The sequence below is a fragment of the Panthera uncia genome, chromosome D2 (assembly GCF_023721935.1).
Source record: "Panthera uncia isolate 11264 chromosome D2, Puncia_PCG_1.0, whole genome shotgun sequence".
NCBI lineage: Eukaryota > Metazoa > Chordata > Mammalia > Carnivora > Felidae > Panthera > Panthera uncia.
In genome coordinates, this window is record NC_064818.1 from 31,730,251 (window position 1) to 31,754,788 (window position 24,538).

At 38.7% G+C, this 24,538-nt stretch overlaps 1 protein-coding gene across 10 annotated transcripts in view; it reads right to left on the reverse strand.

Annotated features, from left to right (window-relative positions):
* MICU1 (mitochondrial calcium uptake 1) overlaps positions 1 to 24,538 on the reverse strand; it is a 417,233-nt gene that overhangs the window by 31,738 nt on the left and 360,957 nt on the right. For all 10 annotated transcript variants that reach the window (XM_049646197.1, XM_049646196.1, XM_049646200.1 and 7 more), the window contains one exon: positions 6,454 to 6,591. In XM_049646197.1, coding sequence (XP_049502154.1) covers positions 6,454 to 6,591 — 138 coding nt within the window. The remainder of the gene's footprint in view (positions 1 to 6,453; positions 6,592 to 24,538) is intronic.

Here is a 24,538-nt window from a genome sequence, read left to right on the forward strand (position 1 = left end):
GACAGGCCATGGGTGAGGGTAAACCCACTGTCACACATGATTCTCTTGCTTTGTCTTTTAATCAGTCATAGGTAATCCATCGCCAGGAATCAATCCACTTGCCCAAATTCCCTCTATGGCCCACTGAAAAGATAAAATATTCTCCTTTTTCCTTCTTCTCCTTGTATGCTATGCTTGCACCAATCTTACCATTTATCATCTGCTCAGTCTTCTGCTTATTTGTTAAAAAATTATTTTTACAGCAGATAATATATGAATCTTATGAAATAGTAATATATAAATAGTACAAAGCAATTCTTCCTCTACCCTTGTCTTTCAATCTCCCTCTCTATAGGTGGTCACTGTCACCAATTTCTTTCTTTTTTTTTTTTTTTAATTTTTTTTTAATGTTTATTTATTTTTGAGACAGGGAGAAACAGAGCATGAACGGGGGAGGGTCAGAGAGAGAAGGAGACACAGAATCCGAAGCAGGCTCCAGGCTCTGAGCTGTCAGCACAGAGCCTGACGTGGGGCTCGAACTCACAGAGTGCAAGATCTTGACCTGAGTCCAAGTCGGCCACTTAACCGACTGAGCCACCCAGGCGCCCCTGTCACCAATTTCTTGGTTATTCTTTCATAGGTGTTACTATGACTATCTTGCTCCAGTAAAGCATCTTCCCATTGCAAACCCCACAATTCTCTTCAACTGTTGCCTGGCAGTGGGGGGAAATCACACTGTTTCTATTGCTTACATTTCTGCAAATATCTAATCATCCTGAAACATCACTTTCTTCATGTATTCATTCCTCCTCCTCACAAAATATCAGTGATTTCTCACTGCCAACTGGATAAACCCAACTTCTTAGCCTCATATTCTAGGTCTTACACAAAATGCTTCCATAGATTACCTTTCTACCATCTCCTTAAGAGACCACAGGCTATAGTCTAGCAATACACTGGCTTTCTTATTTCCTCAAAACCCTTGTCCTTATTCAAATTATGGCGAATAAGGAGTAGCATTAAATAGGCTCATTAGTAGGAAGATTATTGACTGTGGAATAAAACAAGTCCTGGCTTTGAATCCTGTTGCTACCTCTTAAGATGCTGTGTGATCTCAGGCAACTAAGGCTCTGAAAAGTATTTTTCATCTGAAAAATGGGGATTCTTTCCACCAAGCAGGATGTGACCATTAAGGAGAAGATAGGTAAAATGCCTGATCCATAGCAAGTACTCAGTAAGTGGTAGGTTGAATCCTTAGCAGGCTGGCAGGCTCATTACCATAGAACCAATGGTAATGAATTTATTCGATTAAGCTTTGAACTATACTCTCTTCTCTGGTATGTCTATGACCTTGAGGAATAGAAAAGAGAGACAAGTATACCTCTCGTATACCTTTGAAGTATATGAAACTAATTGTGGGGGGACACCAGAAATATAATAGTGAAAAGCCCATAAATTCTCTTAACAGTCATTCACAGCTTAGTACTTCTTTGGGGGAAGGACAGGTTTCAAAGCTAATCAGTTAAACAAAGCTAATCAGTAGAGTTTCTAGTCTTTTTAGTTGAATGGCCACGCCTCAGGTGCTCTACTACTTATGACTTTGACGGGCACCTAATAATTGGAGTTTTTCAAGCGCTATGCAGCAATGTTTCTAGAATCTGATATTCCATGATGACCACATTCTGGCTCAACTCTCAAATAGCTGTGAAAATAAGTGAATAGGAGAGCCCACATGAATATTATCTACAGATGACACGCAAAGTTAATAATCTAATAGTTTTATTATAACTGTTTGGTTAAGTACAAACCCTGCTTCATGGCTGGTAGCATTATTAGTAAGACTGATACAGACAGAAGGTTGCTGGCGATAGGGATCTAAGAGGAAACATGTAGCAAAAGCAAACTTTTTTTATAACTTCTGCTTGTCAAAATCCTACTCTGCTTTTAAGGCCAAGTTCAAATTGTATTGCCACCAAGAATCTCTTCAGTGGTTCTAATCTTTCTCACTGGTGCTCCCAAAAGGTCTCATAGCTTTATTAGGGTACTTAATACATTCACCAATGCATACGACAAACATTTGCCTATGCGACACTCACTGTACTGTGGACATGCAAAGACGAGTAAGACACTGCTCTTAAGAGGCCCAAAGTCAAGTGAGTTGCCCTCTATTATAATTATTTATGATCTGACTCCCTACACTAGGAATATTAAATGCTATGCGGCAGACTGGGTTTTGCTCATTACTGTGTTCCTAATATCTGAAAGAGTGCTTTGCACATAGTGGTTGCTCAATAAGTACTGAATATGAAATTACATAGGTCTCTGTGTGTATATATGTTTTTTCTTACTAAATTATTACAGACTATATATTTCTTGAGGATAGATGATGGTTTTTGTTTATCTTTTATCTTTCTCACAGCATCTGGCTTAGTGTCTTGCACAGAGCGATGTCTGACATTGAACTAAATGTAATTTTCAGTTCAGCCTTAAGTGGATTTGCTAAATTATTAAAATTCACAGCTTCTGCACTCTCAAGCATCGAGAACCATCCCTGTGAGTTACATTGATAAAGTTTAGAACACTCTGTTTTTCTTTTAATGAGGAGAAGACAATATGGAGGAAGTAAAATTAGCAAATTTTAGAGCTGAGTCAAATTTGGCACAGAAGAATTATTCACAGAAAAAAGGATATTGAGGGAAATGGGGAAAATCTGGTAAAGGATAGGGACTAATTTTTATTTTATTTATTTTATTTTTAAATTTTAATTTAATTTTTTTAGAGAGACAGAGAGGGAGACAGAGAATCTCAAGCAGGCTCCAAACTCAGCACAGAACCTGATGTGGGGCTCAATCTCACGATCCCAAGGTCATGACCTGAGCCAAAATCAAGAGTCAGACACTTAAGACTGAGCCACCCAAGCGCCTTGGGGCTAATTTTTAAAATAAAGCCAAAACAAAACACGGTTCCCATTGAAAAAAAAGGAAGAAAGAAATGAAAACTCTCCTTGTTAAATACAAAACATAACAGCACGAATAGAGCGATTTTTCTAGCATGGCAGGTTCTCCAGTCCTTCTAGCTATTACTCAGGGGCAAAGTAGCTAGAGACACCGACGGAGTGCAGTCCTCTAGAGCAGTGGCTCACGAGCGAGCGCAAGAGCACAGGAGAATCACCTCAGGAGCCTTTTAACAAACGATGCCTGGACCCACCCACTGAGCTTCTGATTTAGTCGGGTTAAAGAGGGCCCCAACAATCACATTTCTGAAAAATTCCCCAAGCGATACTGGGTGACTGGGGTTGAGAAGCACTGCTTTAGAGAAAGGGTGTGGTTAGCAGAACTCTGACATAGAAAGGACAAGATCTGGAATTGAAAGCCTTGGATTTCAGTCCAGACTCTGGGTGGGTCATTAATTTCTCTTTCTCTCCATCTCTATATTCTCAAAGACAAGATGAGACCTAACAAGGCTGTTGGAAAGACAGAAAAAGAAAAATGTGAAAGGCTGTGAAACATTGCATGGTCATTAAGCAGTACGCAAATATTTACTTAATGCCACCACTAGGATCATCAATCTTTTAGGTCTGGACTGATAATTTGTGCAGAATCCCACACAGAAAAATGATTAATATGAGCCAAATGAAAACTTACATTTTCATGTTAACAAATCCAAAGTGGAATAAAAGAAATCATTAAGAAGCAGATGGTGATTCCCCTTTAATGAGACATGATCCTAGAGAGATAGACTGCTAACCTTAGGAGCAAAGGCCCTTCATTAACACTCATTATAGTTAATTGCTATGTTCACAAACTAATCAACATGAGAGGACGATCAATCTCAATCTCCTTGCTATAGCAGCCTGGAAATTCAGGGCCAGAAGTAATTTAGCACCCCAGATTTTCATCATCTGACAAAATCTGTCCTTTCATTTCAGAGCTCTTTTGCAAGGTCTCCAGACCTTATATTAACTCCTGCTAAAGCTATTCTATTCCTTCAAGGGAGATGTCTCCAATACCCTATTTATTGCTTTAAAAAAATTCATAATAAAACATGAATTAGACTGTTCTGATAATTATTTTAAGGTCAAAAAAATGTCTGGACCAAACTTATTTAAAACTTAGTCTGGTAAAAAGAAAAGAGTGTTTCCTAATGCAAACACTGTGCTTCCAGCATAGGGACTAAAAATCCATCTAAACATCTGCCATCGATTTTCTTTTTAATTTTTAATTTATTATTATTATTTTTTAATGTTTATTTGCCTTTGAGACAGAGAGAGATAGAGCGCGAGCGGGGGAGGGGGAGAGAGCAAGGGAGACACAGAATCTGAAGCGGGCTCCAGGCTCCAAGCTGTCAGCACAGAGCCTGACGTGGGGCTCGAACTCACAAGTCATGAGATCATGACCTGAGCTACAGTTGGCTGCCCAACCCGAGCCATCCAGGTGCCCCTAAACACCTGCCATCAATTTTCTGAAATTATAATTTCCAACAGATATGAGCTGGGTACTAAGCACTGTAAAAGTTGTCTCTGGGAGAGAACATTGTCCTCTGTCACTTTCCGTTAGTGATGAGTCTTCCCTCATAACTGAGGAAACAACTGCTGTGTAGGGACAGGAACATTTTTAGTGCCAGGTCAGGTTCCTTGGTCATGGCCACATGGTAATCATTGTCCACTGGAAAGGGTATTGGCTGGAAATGAGAAGATCTGGCATTGTGGGGTGTGTGTATATGTAGGTGATCTTTAAAAGGTATGCCTTTTAGCTGATTTCTGCTTCAGTTTGTCCATCCCACACCCTGGCAAAACCCCAGAGGCTGATTCAGTTCTGCCATCTGCTCCTTCCTGCACCAGGTGCAGCTGGTGTGGAAAGGTATCAGAGAGCAGTGTTGACTACTGCACCACTACAAACTCATGGTCTCCAATTGCAATGCTGCTCAAAAAATGCTCAATCATCTCTCCCTGAGTTCTCTAATAATCTTAGTATCAGTCTTTCAGCTTCTTTGCTTGCTCCTTCCCAAACTGTTTTCCACAAAGTGGCCAGAGTCCTTTATTTAAACCTGCACACAACCATGTCATTTGACTGCTCACAGCCCTTTAAAGAGCTTCCCATTCCACCAAACTCGTTCCATGCATATGTGGGCCCCCATCTCCCTTTCAAACCTCACCTCAGGCCACTCTCCTCCTTGCTAGTATATGCTCCAACCACAACAGTCCCCTTTTGGTGCCTCACATGCTAGACCTTTGTGTTTTCTGTTACGGACTGAATGTATGCCTCCCAAAATTTCTACATTGAAGCCTTAACCCCCGTTATGGCCGTATTAGGAGGTGGGGCCTCTAAGCAAATAATTAAGGTTAAATGAGGCTATAAGGGCGGGGCCTTGAACTGACAGGATTAGTGTTCTTATAAGAAGATGCATCAGAGAGCCGGTGTACATGTGTGCTCTTGTGCTCCTGCTCTCTGGTTTTCTCTCTTACCTTGCCAACAACCAAGGAAAGGCCATGTGAGGATATAGCCAGAAGGTGGCTGTCTGAAGGACAGGAAGAGAGCCCTCACTAGAAATTTAATTTGTTGCACTTTGATCATGGACTTCTAACCTCCAGAACTGCGAGAAAAGAAATTTCTATTGGTGAAGCCACCCAGTCTGTGGTGTTTTGTTGTAGCAGCCCAAGCAGACTAATAATATACTGCCTTAGAGTTTTTAACATATTCTAGTTCCTTCTTTCTGGAGCCCCCCTCTTCCATCTTCCTCATTTTCTTCCTCTTTCTGCTTCCTTACTTCCCATTCTAATATGCCCTCCGATCTAATAAAACAGCTCTCCCAAAAGTTATTAATTATTACCATTTTACCAAAGCCAATGGATGTTTATCCTCTTAGTTTACTGGACCCTCTCTGTCCCATGTGACACCCCCCGTCCCCCGCCCCCAGTCCCTGAACCCTCTACTTCCTTGGCTTTGATTGCACCACCTTCTCTAACCATGTCCTTCCTGTGCTGTTTATATGTTAGTGTTCCACTTGATTTTGTCTCTGGCCAAAAAAAGACAGTTCTTTTCTGTATAATACAGAAAATTCCTTGGGCAATCTCATGGTTTTAACTTGAATAGTGTGTTGGTAATTCCCAAACCTATCTCAGTCATCTGAAGTAGATCTGAATATCCAAGTGCCTGCTACTCATCTCTAATTGGATAGTCCACAGGTGTCTTATATTCAAGATATCTATAACTAAAGTCTTTATCTTCTTCTGTAAACCAGTCTCTCTTTTTAATTCCTCAGTCTTAGTTCACGGTGCCACCTTTTGTGTGAACAAGAAACCTAGGGGGTTGTTCTGGACTCGCCCTTATTCCTCGCCCGCTGCTTTTTTTTTTTTTCTTCAAGTACAAGAGATGAATTAGTTACAGTATTTGCTTCATGACACTCTCATTTTGTTGGTACCCGTGCTAGTACCTTCCCACAGTTCCTTCTCTTCCTGTAAACAGAGACACCCACCTTTCCCTCCTTGAAGTGCTTCTTGAGCTGCTTCTGCATGGCGGTCAGCTTCTTGGACTGTACCCCGCTGTAGGCCAGCAGCATGCCACCAAACTGCCTCTCGGTAATTTTCCCATCCACCGGGTCATGGCGCTCAAACTGGGAGGGAAACAGAAAGAGTGTTCTTGGGATCAAATGCAAAGTCTTTTGACATGGAATGTGGAATAAGCAACTGCGTTGGATGGCAGAAAATAGTTGATGGTTGCCAAGACTGCATTTTTGAACTATAATTTTCACTAAGATTTGAAAAATTAATCAGAAACAGAAGATCTGGGTTCTTATTCCGGCTTTGCACTATTTATGACTTCAGGAAAGTCACCCAACTACTCTGGGCTTCGGTTTCTTCACGGATAAGACGGAGCTGCCGTGACACCTCATGGACCTTACAGAGCAGGAGCGTCCAATGTTAAAACTCCATTCCAATTCATGAGTAATATTATTGGTGATAAGTGCTCTATGGGTGGGTCATCCATGTCCCTGTTACTCAGTGATAACTTGAAAGCTAATTATTCCCTCCCAGTATTTATTATAATCAGTAGGCAATTACAAAGGAGGGGAATCCTCCCCCAGGACTCAAGCTAGAGAAGACCGTCTACCTGTCACAGACTTAGAGGAATAGCAACTAGCTATGGAGCAGATGGGACGAGATTGAAGGAATGCAGCAAACACTGACTCTCAAATGCCCCTGCCCTTTGGGTAATGAGTGCAGTCTCCCAGGAAGTGGTAGGGGACGCCAGCAGAAGCTCACTGAGCCCTTGGACAGGAAGACTAGCACTGAGCGCTGGAGGTGAGGGACAGGTAAGGAGGTGCTCTGAGACATGGCAAAAATGCCAGGAACTAGAAGTTAATGACGGATGTCTATGGAAGTCACAGACACAAAACTCCTAAATAACTTTCACGAAACCTGCAATTACATGCTGCTAGAAATGAATGAGAATGGGAACATGATAAATAAAACTTGGAAGATATGGCCAAAGGTGATCTTCCAATTGCCTGAAATGTCCTCATAAAATTTTAGTTTGCCTTATCAAAAAAGAAGAGAAAATCCTAATGCACAAAATTAGAAATGACAAATTGTACGCAGCCAAAAATACACATTGAAGATGAATTCATTTTATAATTTTATAAATTAAAAAATAATTTGATAAATTAAGAATTGGAGGATTTTAAGAAAAATGCTAACTATCCCCCCCACCGCCACAATTGAGTCAAGAAGTAGAAAATCTGAACAGGCCAAGAAAAAAAAAACCTCTGAAAAAAAGCTAATTATTATAAATTTGATCAACTGTACATCCATAAAGTCATATCAGTTCCTCAATCTGTAATATATTCACACCTTTAAGGATTTCAAAGAAAAGCAATGCATTTTCAGGTTTTCCCCAAAATGGTAATCAAATGCTAGGCCGTCAACAGAGCTTGAAAAAAATTTATGGTGTGGGATACCTTTATTAGACATGCTTATTTATCACAAAACTACTGAAAAATCATTAAATATATTTAAATATGCAGATGGAAAGGTTAAGCATAAAGGACTTCTAGCTAATTTCAGTAATATCTGAAAAACTAAGATTTTCATTTAAAAATGGAGACAGAAAAGTTATTTCTGTGCCAGCTGCACTGGTTAGCGATACTTACAAATGCATAAAGAACAATATGGCTAACAATGGGCCCAGAAACCAGAAAGCAAAACAATTTGAAGATGGTAAAAATATCCCCATAGTTTTATTGGAAGATAAGTTACCAGGAAACTTTAAGATTCTCATGTGGCAGGGCATAATCCTGTTCTCATAAGAGGGGTATAGAAAGACGTTAAGACACTAAGTAAGGTCACGTCAACAAACATTTCCTGAATGTCTACTAGTTATCTAGCACTGTGTTAGTCATTATGGACTGCAGGACAGAAGAAGATTCAGTTTCTGCCCTCAATATGTGACACAAAATAAGGAAGCATGTAGTCAAGAGTGAATTTCTCTTTCAATTCTCATTTCCTCAGTTAGCTTGGTAAGTTGTTTATACATTCATATCCTCACTAGTGGGACTGTATCAGTGAGCAGGACACAGAAACTACATTTTAGCAACAACAACATTTACCGAGCACTACTATGGGCCAGGAACTTCACCCATGTATTCCTTCATCTAATCACTTCAAAACACTAGAGCAGATATTATCAGCTCCAGTTTCGGGATAAGAAAACCAAGGCAACAGGAAGTTCCATGTGGCAGAGCTGGGACTCAAACTCAGCTCTGTTAGGATCCAAAGACTTTATCTCAGTATCACACCGTTTCATCATTCTAAGCAATATACGAATCCATTCTATGGGACAGCACTGCATTGTTTTGGATAAACTAATACAACCATGGGGCTTAGTCACATTTAAGTGAGAAGTAAAACTATTTCCAAAGAAATCGACATCATCAGTGTTAAGTGAAGGCCTCTTTTTTAAACTCAATTACTAGGGGTGCCTGGGTGGCTTAGTCAGTTAAGCATCTGACTTCAGCTCAGGTCATGATCTTACTGCTCGTGGGTTCAAACCTCACGCTGGGCTCTGTGCTGACAGCTCAGAGCCTGGAGCCTGCTTCAGATTCTGTCTCCATCTCTCTGCCCTTCCTCTGCTGGTGCTCTGTTTCTCTCTCTCTCAAATAAAAAATAAAACAAACAAAAAATAAACTCAACTACTCAATCCTTCATTTCTTGTTACCCCATCACTTCTACAGAGCTGATTAATTTTTTGATTAATTTTTGAAAATATCAAAAGTTTTCAGGATTCAATTTAAGTTTGATTTATGGTTCAATTTACTATCCTGAAACAACATGGAAGACTGATAACATTTTTGCAAATTGGAGTACTTTCTACAGTGTGTAAATTAGATCCTCAATGAAAGGTGACACTGGGCAGGAGCTGGAGATGCACAGGTGATCGACAGGCTTCAAGAGGTGAGTAAGGGAAACACAGCTGTGGCCCCTGCTCCCCCAGGCAGGCTTACCAATTTAGATGCTCACTGTACCTCTATCTGTGAGATTTCACAGCGATGGAGAAACTCCACCTATCTGAATTAGAGGAGTCTGAAGCTGTATCCTATGAGACAGACTCAAGGGTGAAATGCTTGCTGTTCACAAGGCTGGCAGCAGTGGCAGCTTGTTCCAGGCAAGCTGTATTCGTCTGCTCTCCACAGGGGCACAAAGCCTCACCTCTGTGATTTTCAAAGACAATAAAGACAATTGCCAGTAGAGGTTTCCAAGGAACAGTTCCAATGCTCAAATTAGACTTTTTATTAATGTTCTTTGGAAAACTCAGACTTGACTTTGGGCAGTAGGTTCTATTATTATATTACTGTTATTATTTTTATGTGGCTGGAACTTGAAAGGAAATAGAAACTGTAAAATTCTGCTCCGGGAAGTATGGCCTACTACAAAGTTACTACCTCCTCTGTAATTTCATTTGGGGCAGCACCTCTCCTTTTAGGTTTTTAGGCTCTTCTGAGGCAACACTGCCTTATTTCTGAGGTCTTAAACACAGCTGGAAGAGGTGGGGGACAGCAGTTTCTCTTTACATACAAAACTGCTAATGGGAACTGGCTTGAACTAATGTGCTATTCATTCGACATTTATTAGCTGAGGACCTCCTATGTTGAGGCTAGGGAACTTCAAGGGCAGTTTCTCAAGGACCTTCACTGGGGCTACGTTTTTAAGAGCTACAGTTAGATATCACATGGCTCTAGGGATGAAGGGTGTATCTTAAGTCTATAAAATCCTGTGGATGTAACTCCTGGAGCACAGCGTGCTTGTAATTCCCCAGGTCATGAGACTGTCTTTGGGGAAAGATATAGGTTATTACAAAATTATCACAATGTAGAGAGCTTCCAATTGTGTATTTGGAAGCAATTCAAATGACTAGCTTGCATTTTACTTAGTCAAACATTGATACAGCCTCTTATGTTGCACTTCAATGATAAGAAATTCCAATCTATCTGCTCCCGCAGCACAGAATGTGTGCGTTCCATCACACCATCCACCATTTGCTTTGTTTTTCTGTCTAGGAAGTCTTCTCTTCTGTAGCCACTGCCACTTTCCCAAAAGGATACAAGCTGTTGGCTCCCTTTTGTTCCCCAGGGGGTTGCAAAGAGGGGCCAAAGGAGAGGAGCCAAAAAACTGTCCACAAGATTTTTCCTGGCTTTCTTTTCATATTGTGCCTCTTGTTCCCACTGCTGCCCCGTGTTGAGAGAAGGAATAGCTTTTTGGAAGGACAGATGGTCTATATACATCTAGATGAAATGATTTAAGGAATATGGGAAGCCAGAAAGAGAAGAAAACATGTATTATGAACAAAGGCCAAAAAAAAAAAAAAGATTTTTAAAGATTATAAAAGGAAAAAGAAATCAGTATCTGTAAGTGGATCTTGATTTATTAAAGACTTCCGAGGTTAATATATTCCAACAAATGTAAACTTCAACCTTGTTCTCTTTCACACAATTATCTTTCAGGAGATTTTGTCTATATCATAGAGTAAATCCTGCCTTTATACAAGTATTTCAGAATGATAATTTTCTTGATAGGCTTTTTCTAGTTTCTGAGCTGCATAATGCAAGTAATACAGAGTAATCTCAAGCCACTGGGCTGAACACATCTATTTTTTTCAACATGACAGTGTTTGTCTTTTTTTTTTTTTTTTTAAGTCATCTATACCCAATGTGGGGTTCGAACTCTGACCCTGAGTTCAAGAGTCACATGTTCTACTGACTGAGCCAGCCAGGCATCTCTTTTGAGATCTTCACCATGCCACTGCTGCTCCCACCAGGAGTCTGAGGACAACTGTCTGTTAGGCCCACGGAAAGGAAGAACAATTACAGGCAATGTTCTCTACTGCAAACCCACTTAGTGACCATGACGTTCACACTTCATCGTTTGAACGGGAAATCCGTAAGTACAGTTGGCAGGGAACATCAGAGAGCCCCAGGTCAAATTGCCTGGAGCCTGAATTTTCTTGATCATTAAAGATAAGATGCATCTTCACTGTCAACACTTATATATATACTTGTCTTTTGGCTAACTGGCAAGGTGAGGAAGAAGTCCACAATTTGGAATGGAGGCAACATGGTTCAGCATCCTCAGCAAGGGCCAAAACAATCCTTAGAGTCTAGGACCATGAGATTATGTATTACCAAACTAAACTGCTGAACTTTTCTACTTCAAAACCAAGGATACTATCCATTAATTTTTTTTTTTTTTTAAGTTCAGGGTGATCAAATGAAGTGACTAAGCAACATGAGTATCAATCACATAGACCAGAAGAAGGTTAACTTTCAGTCTGATAGTCAAAACCAAGAAGATAATAAGACCGATGCATAAACTTATTACAGAATAATAAAAATCAGGGTATACTTGACTGAGAGTGTTGGGGAAAAACATTTTAGATCTGGAACGAGGGGTTTCAAGATAAGTTTTGGCTTTATTTGACAAAAAGTAATATACTAAAGTGACTAAGAACAAGGGTTTTAGAATCAGCAAGGCCTGGATCCGAATCCCGCCTTGAACCTATACTTGCTGCTGTGACTTTAGGTAAATGGCTTGTTCCCTCTAAGGCTTCAAAATCTTCCTACCCAAAAAAATGGAGATAATATTCACAACCTCAAAGTGTTGTAAGTATTAAATGAAATAACATATGTAAAGAAATTAGCAGAGTTTGGTGCATAATTAGCATTCAATAAATGTGGCAATTAATATTTTTATCACCATGATGCCACTTCCCAGGAGGCTAAAAGCCTCAATTGATTATTCTGTTCTTAGTAGGTTTTACTTAAGTTCAATTATTATTTCTCACTGTTCTTTTCATAATTGCTTTTGGTCAGTCTTTGATTGCAGAATAATACTTTCACATTTGGAAAGCAGAAAAAGTAAATGCAACAAATTTTATTTATTATTCAATACATTAGAATGACTTCCAGATTAGATTGACTGAAGCAGAACACCACTTAACAAATCCTACATTCTGGTCATGTATGACCAGACAAAAAACTTGCATGAAGGATGTGCTTAATAAATACGTATTGAGTGAGGACAGACGAAACACCTGAAAACTAATTCACAACGCTGTCCTATTGTTGAGAGGATTTCCTATCTGAGGCCAGGGTTACCTTTCCATTTCTCCCTTAATGATATCTACTTCCATGATAGTGCTTTCCAGAAGAATACTCTTGAGAATGTTATTCATTATGGCTAATCAGTAACATATTTGAGTGATTACTACCTGGCAGATGCTGCCCTGGGAATTTATATAATCCTCACAACATTCTATAACAGGTGTTCCAGGGAAACATAGGTAGAGTATTTAAATAACTTGCCTGTACAGTTAATCTGGGGAGAAATTTCTGTCTGGCTTCCATCAGAACAGTTGATTTGCTCTTCACCATGAATCATGTTTCCCTTTTTATCCTGGTTACTGGAAGCTTAGAGTCAAATTTGTGGCCCACCTCTAATGAGAACAGGAAACTTTATCATTCATATGGTTCATAATAACCTTACTCCTGGCTTTCTCTTACCTTCTTCCTTTAACTTTCATTTCTCAGCAAGTTTTTTTTTTTTATTTAACGTTTTTATTTATTTTTGAGACAGAGAGAGACAGAGCATGAATGGGGGAGGGACAGAGAGAGAGGGAGACACAGAATCGGAAGCAGGCTCCAGGCTCGGAGCCATCAGCCCAGAGACTGACGCAGGGCTCGAACTCACAGACTGTGAGATCGTGACCTGAGCCGAAGTCGGACGCTTAACCGACTGAGCCACCCAGGCGCCCCTCTCAGCAAGTTTTAATTAACTTTTGTCTCACTGAATGTATTTATTAAGGCCTTTAAAAATCCCTTCTAGGGGTTGCCTGGTTGATTCAGTCAGTAGAGCATGTGACTCTTGATCTTGGGGTCATGAGTTAGAGCCCCACATTGGGTATAGAGATTACTTAAATAAAATCTTTAACAAATCCTTTCTTAAACAAGGCAAGATATGAAAAATGGTGTTGGATATGTAGGTTGTTTTCAGTTTTGGGTTACAATAAATACCACCACTGGGATAAACTTTTCCTGCACTTATTTTTTCATTATTATTTTTGGATTGATCTCTAAAAATGGAATTATGAAATCAAACTCTATAAGCTTTTTAAAATGTATTATGAAATATTTGATATATACAAAATAATATACGTATAAATGTATATAATATGTGTCTAATATATATGTGTATAATGTATAATATGTGTATAATGTATAATATGTGTATATAAGATGTGTATAATGTATAATAATAAAACACCATGAACCTCCCACTTAACCTGAGAGAGGAAGCATTAGCACAACAGTTGAAGCTCATCCCCCTCCCCCCTGTAAGAGGTAATTACCATATGGAATTCTTTTTCTATCGCCTTGTTATTTTTTTTAGCTTAAAACACATGTTTGTGTCCCTAAGCAATATATTGTTTATTTCTCCTTGTTTTTGAACTTCATTAAATCGTTTCATACTGATTGCATTCTTTCGTAATTTGCTTTTTTCAGTGTTAGATTTTTTTGTCCCAGTGTTATATTTCTAAGATTCATCGATGTTGATACATTTAAGTGTGCTTCTTTCAGTTTTACAGTTATAGATTTCTATTGTTTGAGGGTACCACTATTTACTTACCAGTTTTCCTATAAATGGGTATCTGAGTTATTGCCAGCTTTTTTGCTGTTATGAACAAAGCTGTTATGAACATTCTTTTATTAGTGTCTTTGTGAAACGGGAATAAGAGTTCCTAGTCTAGAGTATGTATCTCGAATTGGAACTGCTGGCTTTTCAAGATAATATCCAATTATTCTTATATTTATTATAAAAATATTTATTTCTATATTTCTATATTATTATATTTTATCTTATTTTGGTCATATATTTTTAGTCTCCATATGTTATATACAATATGACAAAATATATTTTATATATTATTTATTATATATTTATTCTTATAAAATATCAAAGGAATCACCAATATGTTTATCAGCTATGTATAAGAGCTCCCACTGCTTCTCAACTTTACCAGCACTTGGTATTGTCAGACTTTTAGTATTTTGCCAACCTAGTGTGTCTAAAAGTGATTGGTATAAACTCTTTTTTTTTTTTTAACATTTATTTATTTTTGAGAGAGAGAGAGAGCATGAATAGGGGAGGGTCAGAGAAAGAGGGAGACACAGAATCTGAAACAGGCTCCAGGCTCTGAGCTGTCAGCACAGAGCCCGAAGCGGGGCTTGAACCCACGGACCGGGAGATCATGACTTGAGCTGAAGTCGGACGCTTAACCAACTGAGCCACCCAGGTGCCCCTGGTATAAACTCTTTAAAGCTCTTGATTCATATTACCAAGTTAATTTCCAGGAAGATGTATCAATTTACAGTCCCAGTAGTATATGAGAATACCTATTTCTCATACACTTCACAATATCAAGTTTGATAATAAAAAATTCATCACTAGGGGAAAATAACTTATTTTAATTAATATTTTTTTGATTATTAGTGAGGTTGACCATTTTTATAATGTGTATTGGCCATTTCTATATCTTCCTTTGAATTTTTTGTTTATATTCTTTGCCTATATTTTGTAGAAATGCTCATATTTGTCTCATTAATTTATAAGATTAAAAATATTTGCCCTTTATTAATATAGTTTTAAGTTTGTTTTATGCATAAAAGTTCTTTTATTTTTTAAAGTTTATTTATTTTGGGGGGGGAGAGAGAGGGAGGGAGGGAGGGAGAGGGAGGGAGGTAGGGAGGGAGGGAGGGAGAGAGAGAGAGAGAGAGAGAGAGAGAAAGAGAGAGAGAGAGAGAATCTCCTGTCAGCACAGATGTCAGCACAGAGCCTGATGCAGGGCTCAAACTCACAACCCATGAGATCATGACCTGAGCCGAAATCAAGAATTTGGATCTTAACTGAATGAGCCACCTAAGTGCCCCTACAAGTTTTTTGTTTTAATGCACAGAAGTTTTAAATCTTTATTGCAGTGAAATGCATGGATCTTTTCCTTTCTGAATTGTTTTTGCTGGTTTATATCTAGCAAATCTTTCCTTGTAAGATAAGAGGCTAATTAAGTACTGACTTATAGTTTCTTCATTAAAAAAAAAAAAACAAGAAAATATTAAAACATCTCTCAACACCAACCAAAGTGATTAAATCCTCAGAACAAAAAGGGAGATCATCAGCTAAGTTTGTATTAAAAGTCCTCCAGTCTGCTGACTTTGTAACTAGTCTGAATGTTTGGGAATTTAGACTAACTTGGGGTCATTTAAGCCTACTAACCTCCAGTAAATTCAGTCCAGTTAACTTCCTTTTTTTTGGTTTTTGTTTGTTTAAATTCCAAAGAAAAGTTCAATTCCAGTTCAATTCCAAAGAAAAGAAGGCATAAAAAGAACTAGTATACTTACTTGAAAAAATTCCTTAGTTTGTTAAAGAATAATTCATACTCTATCATTTAAAACAGGAAACATTTATATAGCATATATTATGTGCCAGATCCTGTTCTAAGTGCTTTCCATACACTAATTCACATGGCATTTTGATTTACACAAAATTTGTGTGGTTATTTTTCCTTCAGAAAGACTCCAATCAATATGAACAAATCTTAGATTTTGGCAAAATTAACTGCTATTTAATATCCCAATCAATCTATGAAGCTAATCTTTCCACATGGAATTATTATATAGGATTAGTCTCAAGTTACTGTTTCCTTTAGCATAACTCTTTCAGCAAGCAGATCTTATTATATCCAATTTCCGCTTTCAATAACCATTTTATTCTAAATCACAGTAACAGAAGAACAATCTGTCTTGTTAATATATTCCTTTGAGGGTTGAAGCCCAGCAGTATTCAGAGTTCAAGGGCATTCTTTTCATATGAGATCACAAGAGTTTTGGAGACAGAATCTGACTGTTGGAAAAAAATATAAAAGCTCCAATTTTAGGAGATAAGAGCCAAGGACTAATTGTGGTAGGAAAGCAAAGTGCTGTTTTCTTTCACTGCATGTCAGTTTTCCTCTGACTGCACCATTTCTGTAGCTAGCTCTCTGGGATCTACCGTCAAGGTGAAAATACAACGTTTTTCCTACTGTTTGTGCCCTAGTGTTGCTGACAGCATGTCAGCATTCAGAAGAGAGTTAGAGATTTAGCTTGTTGATTACTTGACACTTCACACGAACACTAGACAAGGCTTGATGTGCTGACTTTGCCTAAAGGTGTGGCAAACTGTGGAGGGCAGCCGCCAGTGTGAAAAGCTTTTAAAAAAAGATGGTAATTAAGATATGCAATGTACTTTGGGCTTGGTGTATTCATAGTTGGTCACTTCTTCATCTAGTAGGAGACTGAATAGAGAAAAATAAGTCTCAGGGTGGCTGGGTGCTCGGTTAAGCATCCGACTTTGGCTCAGGTCATGATCTCACAGTTTGTGGGGTCGAGCTCCACGTCGGGCTCTGTGCTGACAACTCGGAGCCTGGAGACTGCTTCGGATTCTGTGTCTCCCTGTCTCTCTACCTCTCCCCTGCTTGTGCTCTGTCTCTTTCTGTCTCTCAAAAATAAGTAAACATTAAAAAAAAATTAAAAAAAAAAAAAAAGAAAAAGAAGTCTCAGTAAAATACTAGTAAACCAAAACTAGCAACATATAAAAAGGGTTATACACTATGACCAAGTGGAATTTATGCCATAAATGAAAGGGTAGTTTAACACCTGAAAATCAATTAATGTAATAAATCATATCAATAGAATAAAAATAAAAAAGTATATGGTCAAAAAAAGAAAAAAGTAAACAAACTAAAAACCAAATAAAATATTTTTTAATAGCAATCTTGGGGAGACAGGCACAAATATCTTTGTGTTACCATTTTCATATGGGGATCTGGGTAATTTCTCCCCTTATTATATGAGAGAAAACTCTCTAGGTCAGTAGGCAGTAATCACTGGCAAATAATCAGAATATCAAAACTCGCATAACAGAGGCAAGAAGGATATTAATTTTTAGTGGGCCCCAGCATGGTGTAAATTAGCCATCAACTCACTAAAATATGCAACATGTTCCCCAAGCTGTGATCATGTGCCTGATGCTTTTTCACAGCAATAAAATACAAACATAAAAGACTTTCTATAGCAAGGAGAATCCAATCAGTTTCAGACCTTCTGTATTCCAGAGAAGGCTTTTATCAGCTCTGAAAGGACTTGGAATCCCTCATTGCTCCAGAGAAAAACTTGCTTTATGCTGAGCATTTGGGCTTTTCTTTATGTTATTTTCCTTGCCTGGGATGTTGCCCCCTTATCTAAGTACACAAACCCTGTCCTCTCTTGAACTTAACATCTCTTCAAGGCCCTACTGATTATTCCAAAACACACTCAACTTTCCTGAGTCTTCTGAGCTCCTACAATAGGTAAGGTCTAGATCCCATAGAGAGTATGCTTTGCATTATATTACCCCCCCCCCCTTTTTTTTTTCAGAGTGGGGATAAGGGCAGAGGGAGAGAGGGAATCTTAAGCAGGCTCCACACTCAGCATGGAGCTGGATGCAGGGCTTGATCCCACAACAGTGAGATCATGACCTGAGCCAAAATCAAGAATTGTTAGATACTGAACCGACTCAGCCACCCCAGGCACCCCATCCTTTATTTTTTAAAAAGTCTATATCTCTCTCATAACATTATTCACTGTTTTTTAATGTATATTTATATTTGAGAGACAAAGACAGAGAGTGAGTAGGGAAGGGTCAGAGAGAGAGGGAGACACAGCATCCAAAGCAGGCTCCAGGCTCTGAGCTGTCAGCACAGAGCCTGACGCGGGGCTTGAACTCATGAACCATGAGTTCGTGACCTGAGCCGAAGTCGGACGCTCAACCGACTGAGCCACCCAGGCACCCCAACATTATTCACTTTTTGAAGGACTGTATGCCTTGCATATTTTACTGTGTCATACCCAGAGCACAGCATGCGCTCAATGAATATTTGGTAGACTGATTAAATCTCTCCCTCATTTATAAGACTCACCTACCAATTCTGTATTTATCATCTAATAGGAGCATAAGACACACTTTCCAGCCTACACTCTTGAATACCTAAGGAGAAGCTGTGCCACTTCTTTAGAATTGGTAATTATCCCCAGGAAAAAAAATCCCAAAGTTGCCCTTAGAGTTTCAAGGACATGACTAGATGTGGGCTCTGTTATGAAGTTCCATCTGCTCCTTTACCTGAGTCTAGTTATATACAGTTGACCCCTGAACAATATGGGTTTGAACTGTATGGCCCACCTATACCCATAAGTTTTTGATAAATACAGTACAATACTGTAAATATATTTTCTCTTCCTTATGGTTTGTTTTTTTTTTTTGAGAGAGAGAAAGAGAGAAAGAGAGAGAGAGAGAGAGAGAAGGGCAGAGGGAGAGGGAGAGAGAGAATCTTAAGCAGGCTTTAGGCTCAAGGCAAAGCCCAATGCAGGGCTCCATCTCATGACCATGAGATCATGACCTGAACTGAAATCAAAAGTCAGATGCTTAACCGACTGGGCCACCCAGTGCCCCTTTTTCTTCTTCTTTTTTTAAGTAGGCTTCATGCCCAATATGGTGCTTGAACTCACAACCCTGACATCAAGAGTCCCACGCTCTACCAACTGAGCCAGCCAGGCGCCCCTCTTAATCAGTCTTTTTTTTTTTTTTTAATTTTTTTTAATGTTTATTTATTTCTGAGACAGAGAGAGACAGAGCATGAGTGGGGGAGGGGCAGAGAGAGAGGGAGACACAGAATCCGAAGCAGACTCCAGGCTCTGAGCTGTCAGCACAGAGCCTGACGCGGGGTTCGAACTCACAAACCGTGAGATCATGACCTGAGCTGAAGCCGGTCGCTCAGCTGACTGAGCCACCCAGGCGCCCCTCTTAATCAGTCTTAACAATGATTTCTTTTCTCTAGCTTACTTTGTTGTAAGAGTATAGTACATAATACATACAACATACAAAATATGGGCTAATTGACTGTTTCTGTTACCAGGAAGGTTTCTGGTTAACAGTAAACTATTAGTAGTTGAGTTTTGGGGGGAGTCAAAAGTTATACACAGATTTTAGACTGCATTGGGGGGATGGGTTCAAGGGTCAACTGTCTAAAATTTCTTTTTTTCTTTCAGCACTTTTATTTGTTTTTGAGAGACAGGGCATGGGCAAGGGAGGGGCACAGAGAGAGGAGACACAGGATCCGAAGCATGCTCTAAGCTGTCAGCACAGAGCCTGATGTGGGGCTCAAACTCACGAACCATGAGATCATGATCCGAGCTGAAGTTGGACACTTAATTGACTGAGCCACCCAGGTGCCCCTCGACTGTATAAAATTTCTCAATAATACTCAGCTCACATCTAACAAAGTAAAAGAAATATTCGAAACAGGAAAATCAACAAGCACACAGGAGGATGCAGACAAAACAGGCAATGCCAGATCCGTAGGCCAAAACAATTTGTACACTGAGTCTGAAACTATGCCAGAGTGATAAATTAGGTGAGAATGGCAGGTACATTTATTTGTTCAAGTGAAAACCACAAAAACCCGTCAGTAAAGTTTTCCTTCTTCTGTCACTTGATATTAGAAAACTACCATATCCTCAGTTTTTGAAAGATTCAAGCTAGGGCACATTTTAAAAAGCATTATAACCACTTTAATCCACTAGGAAAACGAGAGTATTTTTACCAAAACACAGAGACCCACCCATCTGAATCAGAAGGCTATATTATATCACAGTATCTATAGTCAGGTGAAGATATTTGTAGGAGTCTTTTCATTTAATCTGTATTCATTAAACTTCTAGTTTGATAGCCTCTGAGAAATACGTTATGCAGCACTATATACTCTCCGTACTGGAAGGATTATGATATTCCTCCTGCATCTTTATCAGAGATCTTAATTATGTGGGGACTATAAACAAAGCCAGTATATTTCAGTGGCAGGAATTTAGGCTATGCAGTCAGATTGATTTGAGTTTGGTGTTTCTTGGTCACTTACCTATTATGACCTCCTGAACAATTTATTTAACCTTTCCAAGTTTGGTTTCTTCATTTGTAAGATGGGTGTAATAAGTTACTTTCCTCTTGGGATTATTTTGAGAGTTAAGTTAGATAATGCTTCAGAAATAATCACCCTAATTTATCTTTTCTAAGATGCATTTATTCATTTATTTTTTTTTGCATTTTAATACCTCTAAACTCAGTATGCTTTTACAATTGCTGTTAGCTAGGCAGCAACTCTAACATTGTTGTCACTGGCTGTGACAGTGACTGTGTGAATACATCAGAGTGTGCAGAATGGGTGTCTGTGGCTCGGAAGAAAATCCCAGGTAACAGTGGAGTATTCCTTTAAGAAATGCTGCATTACTAATGCTCTTGATGGCTCAAGGACAGTAGTGTATGGAAAAACACAGATTTCGAGTCAAAAAGAAATTCAGAACAGTTGGACTTGAATATGATGAAGTTTTAGACCAATTTATTTTGTTCATAATTCCTTTATTATGTGTGTACAAGAATGACACATAATAAATATCTAAACTTAAAGGAGCATTTTAATAGGTCTTAACCAAATATTTTTGGTGTAAAGAAAGCATTTTTGTCATGGTTTGCTTGACGGCATTTTTAAATCTTTCTTGATGGCACATAAAATAATGGTCCATATTCCCACTGTTTTAGATTCCACAAAATACAGTAGTACAGCACCTAGCACATACTAAGAGCAGAGTAAATATTAGCTGCTATTCAGAATAGTATTATTAATAACAATAAGTGTTAGCCACAAAATAATTTGGGGGTCACACCTGCTTCTGTTAACTTCAGCTCTGCTTATTTTTACTTTTTTTTCTTTTTAAGTTTATTTTGAGATAGAGAGAAAACATGAGCGGGAGAGGGGCAGGGAGAGAGGGGGAGAGAGAGATCCCAAGCAGGCTCCGCAGTGTCAGTGCAAAGCCTGATGTGGAGCTCGACTCCATGAATTGTGAGATCATGACCAGAGCAGAAATCAAGAGACCGATGCTCAACTGACTCAGCCACCCAGGCACCCCTAAGCCCTGTTTAAAGAGAAACAAAATTTCTGTTCTCTACAGAGACAATACAGGAAAAAAAATGAGAAAGTAAAGAAAAACAACTTAGTAATTCTCTTAACTCTGCTTTCTACTCATCACATGCGCATTTTGCATGTTTATAAGGAGGAAAAGAGGCAGGAGTGGAAACATGCTTAGAACACGGAAAGTTAAATGATAAACTCTTTCTCCATAAAAACTGGACTTATGCAAAAATTTATGGATATAGGAGCCATAAGAATAAATTGTAAGCCCTGTAGTTAGTACATACAGAATACAAACAAATGGACTGAGGGATAATAATGTACAAAATGCTTCCTATTCATTCTCTTGAGTCTCATATTTATTTACCCTTGAAAGAGGTGTAATGGCTATAATCTCCATTTACATAAGAGGGGTCTGAGATTGGAAGGGCAGTGGGACAAGGTCAAGACCACAACATAGTCTGGTGGGTTTTAAAATTACTTCACATGGATGTGTATTACTGGCATGGTTACAGCCATGATAAAATTGCATAATATTGTTTCCACAAATTAATGAGCCCAGACTAGAGGCTGATTTAAGATCACATAAGGATACATATTCCTAATAAATATGAAAAAAATAAAACAGGTAATTATAAGTTACACTGCCAGTTTATACTCAGGAGGACACAGCATTGTAAATAGTTATTAGTTGGTGTTTTCTACAAGAATGGTGTCACAGAAGCAAGATATGAAAAAATCAGTGTGGCTGAGTTAGAAAGAAGACTGTATTCATGGAATCCATCATGGTGACTCTATGTTCTACAAAAGTATATAGTTTAACTGAGAGAAACAGAGGTCCACTACACGAAAACAATAAAAGTGTTAAGGTTATACCTATTTTTACCCATATGCACTGAGCTAAATATTAAATTGCACATTCTCAATTTTTTACCTTATTCAGAAAACACTAAAAGACCATAATTTGAGGGCATTATCTGTAAAATTAGAAACACATTCTATTCTTTGGTCTCCAGACCTCCTATCTCAGTTTATCTCACTTGAAATGACTTATCCCTTTTTGGTGGGCTTAATCTTATCACTCATTTTATTTCTGACCATTCAGAAAGCCACTGCATAGGCAATGAGTTCATACTCATTAGGTTCTATGGAACTGGTTAATATATTCCAAGAAACTAAAAATGATGTTGGAAAGTGTCAATTTTTTAGAACAGAAAATGGAGAGCCAGAGAGTGAAATACAATATACAGAAGTTGGAATTCAGGTCAAATTGAGTGATAAGCATAAGAAGACAAATGTAAGGAAGATAGGAGACTGAAACTCACAAATAGGTAGCTCACTGAAGCTTTAAACAGAAAGTCAGATGAAACAGTGAATCCAATCACAGGCAAAGCGTTAGGCCAGACTACATCAGTATCATACTCCTTTCGTAAAAGAAAGAAGGAAAGAAAGAAAACAGGTTTCCTCTGGGAGAATTAGAAAATGAAAGAAAGCCATTAAGTTCTTTGATGATGACAATGATGAAAAACAGAAAGTGAACTTGCTTTCTATTTCTTTTATTTTCTAGGTTAACAATATGTTCAGCTGTCCCCGGCTGGCCAATTACATGTTTTAGAGTACCACAGAGAAACTATCAAGTGAGATTATGTGTTAAATCCCTCAGCGCTGAAGCTCTTTGTTTTTTGTTTTTTAAGTCACCAAGCTAATTAAGATCGTCTTTCTTAAATGCTAGTTTTTCATCTTGCTTTGTTTTTTTAAAGCAACTTAAGAGACATAGAAGATACTTTTCAATTATGTGGTAGCCTCTTACGTTTTTAAAAAGAGCTAATTAGGAATGTTTCATGCTTAAGCATAAGGTTCTTCAACATGGCAGGGAATCAGAATAATCTGAACAAACGGTGATACCCTATAAGGCACCTGGAGGTCATCTGAAGTTCATTCATTTCCTATATGAGCTCAGTGACCACAGAGTCTTCTTCCATTAAGTCTGGGCATGTTTGGGGGTCATTGTTTTGGCTTTTCTAGTTGTATTAAGGCTTCTTTTTGTTGCAAATAATGGAAACCAACTCAAGCTACCTTTAGCAAAAAAGAAATTTAGGAACCCCAAGAGACCAAGGCAGCTCACAGATGGGAAAGGACTGAAAGCCAGGACTAGAAAGCTGGCCCTCATTTCTGTGCAGCTGCTTCAGTTTCTGCTTTAGGTTAGCCCTTCTTCTCTGTGCTTCATGGGTCTACACAGTGGGCAGAGACTATTACCCTGGAGTTCTGGAGAACGTGCTATGGTTCAACTACCAAAAAAAAGAGACCAATTGTCCCTAATCCCAATTTCAAATTTCCTATGGAGAAATTCTGGCTGGTCCAACCTGGGTTGGGCAGCCACTCCTGATCCAATTACCTGGGGCAGGGGGAGCGATGGGTGATACGAGGGGAAACAAGGGGGAAGGCACAAAGTACAAAAATGGCTTCCAGGAGCCCACACCTGTGTTTGAGAAGTAGCGTGGAACAAATCCTGGAGAAGAAGGAATTGTTGAAATTTGAGTAGATACCCCAAGAGGGACCTGATTCACTAACCCATAATGATGCCATTGAGAGAGACAGGAAGGGTATATGCATGTGTATGTGTGCCTTTATTAGGCTGGTGTTGTCCACATCTGATGAAATATTTACTAATTCAACACTATTTCCTGAGCATCTCGTTTGTGTCAGGTATCATACCAGGCACTAAGGAAATAATTATAAGCCTAATATTCTCTCTCAGAAGTTTTCAAGTAGTGTTTGGAGACAGGTATTTAATGATCAGGTGACTATTTAATTAAGTGATCTGAAGAAAAAAAGTACAGGGTGCTTTGGCAACATCTAATATAAAAATGTGGTCTAATTTGGGTTTGGAAGGTGGTGAAACACAGGACTTCCTTGATTGAGAACTGAGTGGGGTTTAACTGAGCTCTGAGGAATAGGAAAGAGGTAACTAGGTGAAGGAAAGC